This window comes from Thecamonas trahens, assembly GCF_000142905.1.
Source record: "Thecamonas trahens ATCC 50062 unplaced genomic scaffold supercont1.16, whole genome shotgun sequence".
Lineage (NCBI taxonomy): Eukaryota > Apusomonadida > Apusomonadidae > Thecamonas > Thecamonas trahens.
This window is the reverse complement of record NW_013657664.1, coordinates 270,116-273,872: the sequence shown is the minus strand read 5'-3', so window position 1 is coordinate 273,872 and position 3,757 is coordinate 270,116. Positions and strand designations below refer to the sequence as shown.

General features: G+C 63.7%; 2 protein-coding genes across 2 annotated transcripts; one reads left to right on the top strand and one right to left on the bottom strand.

The window, feature by feature from the left end:
• Nucleotides 1-71: 71 nt before the first annotated feature.
• AMSG_03999 (uncharacterized protein) lies at nt 72-2,707 on the top strand (the record flags this gene model as incomplete). Its single annotated transcript, XM_013903796.1, has 1 exon — nt 72-2,707. One exon carries the CDS (start codon nt 72-74, stop codon nt 2,676-2,678), a length of 2,607 nt encoding a protein of 868 aa, XP_013759250.1. The 3' UTR covers nt 2,679-2,707.
• On the bottom strand, nt 2,303-3,489 carry AMSG_03998 (uncharacterized protein). The gene has a single exon (XM_013903795.1). It carries the CDS (start codon nt 3,452-3,454, stop codon nt 2,729-2,731), a length of 726 nt encoding a protein of 241 aa, XP_013759249.1. The 5' UTR covers nt 3,455-3,489; the 3' UTR covers nt 2,303-2,728.
• Between the last annotated feature and the right edge of the window lie 268 nt (nt 3,490-3,757).

The following is a 3,757-nucleotide window of genomic DNA, read 5'->3' as shown; positions in this document are numbered from 1 at the left end:
CCCCCCCACCCCCCCACCCACCCACCCCTACCTCCTTCCTACACACACACACAACATTGTCGGTAGAAGTCATGGCAGGGCGGTGGACCGAGGTCTGCGCGCTGCGTGACGAGCTCCGCAGCAGGCCCGAGTGTGCGGATGCGGTAGCAGAGGCCGAGCAAGCGTTTGCCGAGGCGCTGGCAGCATTGGCTGCCGAGCGGGACGGCGGGAGCGGGAGCAACAACAACAGCAGCAGCAGTCGTGGCAAGGGTCTCTCGCGTTCGCGGCTGTCGCGGCCGTTTGTGACGGCGGAAGAGGCGGCCGATGAGGCTGGTGGCGCTCTGTTGGCCCGGTCGGTGTCGGGCGCTGGCTTGGCGGCCGGCGAGGAGGCGGCGTCGGCCGAGGAGGTGGTCGGCAAGATGGCACTGCGGTTTCCATCGGTGCTGATGACCAAGCGCCTGCGACGGTACAAGCCGTTGCTCAAGGTTGTGCTGCACTCATCGTACCTGGCGGTCTCGGCCCTCCTCCGCACCATGCCGCACGAGACTCAGGAGGCCGTGCCCGAGCTGGTGGTCCGCGTGTTTGAGGACCGTGGCTCGACGCTTGCGCTGCTGACAAAGCTTGTCGAGACCGAAGTGGGCGCGACGACCACGGCGTCGACGCTCTTCCGCACCAACTCGGCGTCGACCAAGCTGATGAAGGCGTACTCGAAGGAAATTGGGAAGCCGTACCTGGCCACGGTCGTGGCGCCGCTCATCGTCAACCTGCTCGCGGCCTTTGAGGCCAAGTCGTCGGCCGACCTGGTCTTTCCACACGAGGCCCGCGCGGCGTCGGCCGAGGCGATCACGCCCGGCGGCATGCCGCTCGCCCCGCCACCGCCCAAGAAGACCGCGCCACCTGCGCTTGGCGTCCAGTCGCCAGCCAAGTCGAAGCGGGCGTCGGTGGCACTAGTTGCACCGCCGCCGGCTTCGGCTGCCACCTCGCCGCTGCTCACCACAAACGTGGCCAACGGGCGCAAGTACTCGCTGCACGTCCGCGAGGGCCCGCTCAAGGGCGGCGTCTACCCACTCACCACTGACGCGCCCGTCAAGATTGGGCGTTCCAAACAGCGCGGCAACACTATCGTCATCCCGGGCACTGGCCAGCTCAAAGAGCTCGGTGACGACTCGGTCTCCAAGGAGCATGCTGCTCTCGAGTATGACCGCCAACGCGACTGCTTTGTCCTCCGCAACCTCTCATCAACCAACCAGATCTTTGTGCGCACCAACACACCGGTGACCGGGCCCGACGCGCGCGGCAAGAAGGAGGTTGTCGTCGTCAACTCGGGCGAAGACCTGCCTGTAGCCGACGGCTTTCTCATCCGGGTTGGCATCAAGTCCAAGTTTGCAGTCGTCGTTCAGGAGCTGCTCGAGGACGAGGCCGCCAGCAGCGAAAGCGGGAGCACGAACGCAGGTGCGAGTGCCGAGCCAAACCCCGACGGTATGTCCAAGCTCGGAGCCGGTCCTGCTGCGGCGGCATCGGCTGCTGCCGCCTTTGAGGACGATCTCGTCTTCCAGGCCGCGTGCTACGTGGTCGACTGGATCGTGGCGCAAGTCGATGCCACACCAATCAAGTTTATGGACCTCTGCTACCAGATGCGACGGATTGTGGTGGGCAAGTTCCCATCTGCCGAGCTCACGCCTGTGGTCGGGTTTTTCTTCCTCCGCTTTGTCTGCCCAGCCATTGTCTCGCCGCATGAGTACGGCCTGCTCCCAGATGCAGTGCCCGGCCCGCTGCGGGTCATGCTTGTCAAGGTGGCCAAGATCCTGCAGTCGCTGGCCAATCGCATTATTTCGGGCGCCAAGTCGCAGGACATGGTGGCGCCGTCAGCGTCGGCAGCCGCTAACGCCGCCTTTGCCCAACTCAAGACCCATTCAGTCCGCACCTTCCTCCTCAACATCTCCAAGACCGCGCCGGCCAAGGCTGCCTCGACCGGCTCAGGCCACATCAATGAGCGCGACTGTCGCAATTTGTTTTATCACTTTGTGCGCGGCCGCGACGCCATCCTCGCCGACATGACAGCCATTGTGCAGGAGCTGCGCGACGCTGCGGCCTCCGACGCCGCTAACGAGCTCTCCGACTCTCTAGCGGAGCGCCTGAAGACCAACCTGACGGCGGCGCTCGCCGGGCTGCAGGACTCGGATCATCAGATTGTGGCGGCCATGGAGTGCACGCTGGCCACAGCGGATGTGAGCTACGAAGATGCGCACGATTGGCTTGTCTCCTACCTTCCGCCGCACGCCAACGCCGACGACGTGAGCGCCCTCGGTTCGCAGCTGGTGGCGTCGGGCCTGCTACAATCGTCACATCCGAACGGATTTGTCGAGCACGCGCAGTTTACCTTTGCGCCCGACGTGTCCAAGGCGCAGTCGCTAGACGTGCTTCCGTTCATCAATGACCTCTGCACGCTCTTTCAGCTCTTCGAGGCCTCGGACGCCTTGGTCTCCAAGTCGGACCTTGTCTCCATCGCCAACTGCACGCAGTTCCAGGAGTGGGTCCGGCACGACCGTGAGGCGCGTCGCCGGCTTGCAGGCTCGTTCTGTCTGCTCAACACCAACATGGAGTTCTTCTTCTCACTCTTTTCGATGGTCAAGTACTCGATCGACGAGTTCCGTGTCGGCAGCAGTCTTAGCCGGTCCCGGTCGAGCGCCAAGTTGTAGCCAAGCCAGTGCAAACGCTCCGTCAGTCGGCCACCACCTACACAGGGCTCTCAGCCCTTCCAGATCTGCGGGTCAGAGAGCGGCGACGGCCGGAGAACCGGCTCGCCCAAGCCATCCTCGCCACCGGTTTCTTCCTTCTGCAGCGTGCGATAGCTTTGTCTACCACTGCTAGCCGCGACATGACCGTTGAGCGAGCCCAAGGTGGTGCTCGACAAGTTCTTGGACGTCGACTTGCCGAGTGAGGTCGACGACGAAATCGGCTTGATGATCTGGGCGAGGCTATCGTTGTCCATGTTCATGGAGCCGTGCAGAACGTGCATGCGGCGGAGCGAGGAGCGGAGCGAGCCCTTGGACGAGCGCCGGCCAGATGAGTGCTGCGAGTTGAGGCGCGAGAGCGAGGTCTTGCGCCTGGGCGAGGACCTGTGCGAGAGCGAGGCTCTGCGGGAGGCGATGTCGTTGCCGGCCTTCTTCTCGCAGTGCTTGGCCAACCGCTCGACATACAGCACATACTCAGTCATGGCAACCTCGGGCGTCTTGCCTCGGTTGGCGTAGTGCGCCTGGAACTTGGCCTTGGGCCCAAACTCGGTCGAGAGCGAGTGCGGCTTGTCGGCGAGCAGAGCGTCGCCGAAGAAGGCCTGCTGCAGCAGACCGTACAGCTCGAGCTTCTCGATCTCAGTCGGCGGGATGGCAAAGGCAGCACACCGTGCAATGGCATCGTGAAACACCTCCTCCAGCTCATCTTCCTCCAATCTGGTCCCTTCAGAGCTCGCTTCCATTGTCCCACCGCCACCAGCCACGCGAGGTCGTACCCAGCCAGTCCCCCAGACCAGAAGAGCAGTTGTGCTGTCTGACCGACCAACCGCATCACCAACACCGCATCAACTCCCTCCGCAAAACCCACCAACCAACCAACCAACCAACCCGCCACCAACCAACCACATCCCTGTGCGCATCCCACAACCCCCCCCCCCCCATTCATTTCCCCATTCCCCCATTCCTCCTTCCCACCTCCACCTCATCCCCTTCTACACACCCATTGCCTCATCGCCCCCCATCGCCCCCCCCATCGTTTGCCCCGG

Coding starts and splice junctions, on each gene's coding strand:
- AMSG_03998 (XM_013903795.1), bottom strand. CDS start 3,454: ATGGAAGCGAGCTCTGAAGGGACCAGATTGGAGGAAGATGAGCTGGAG.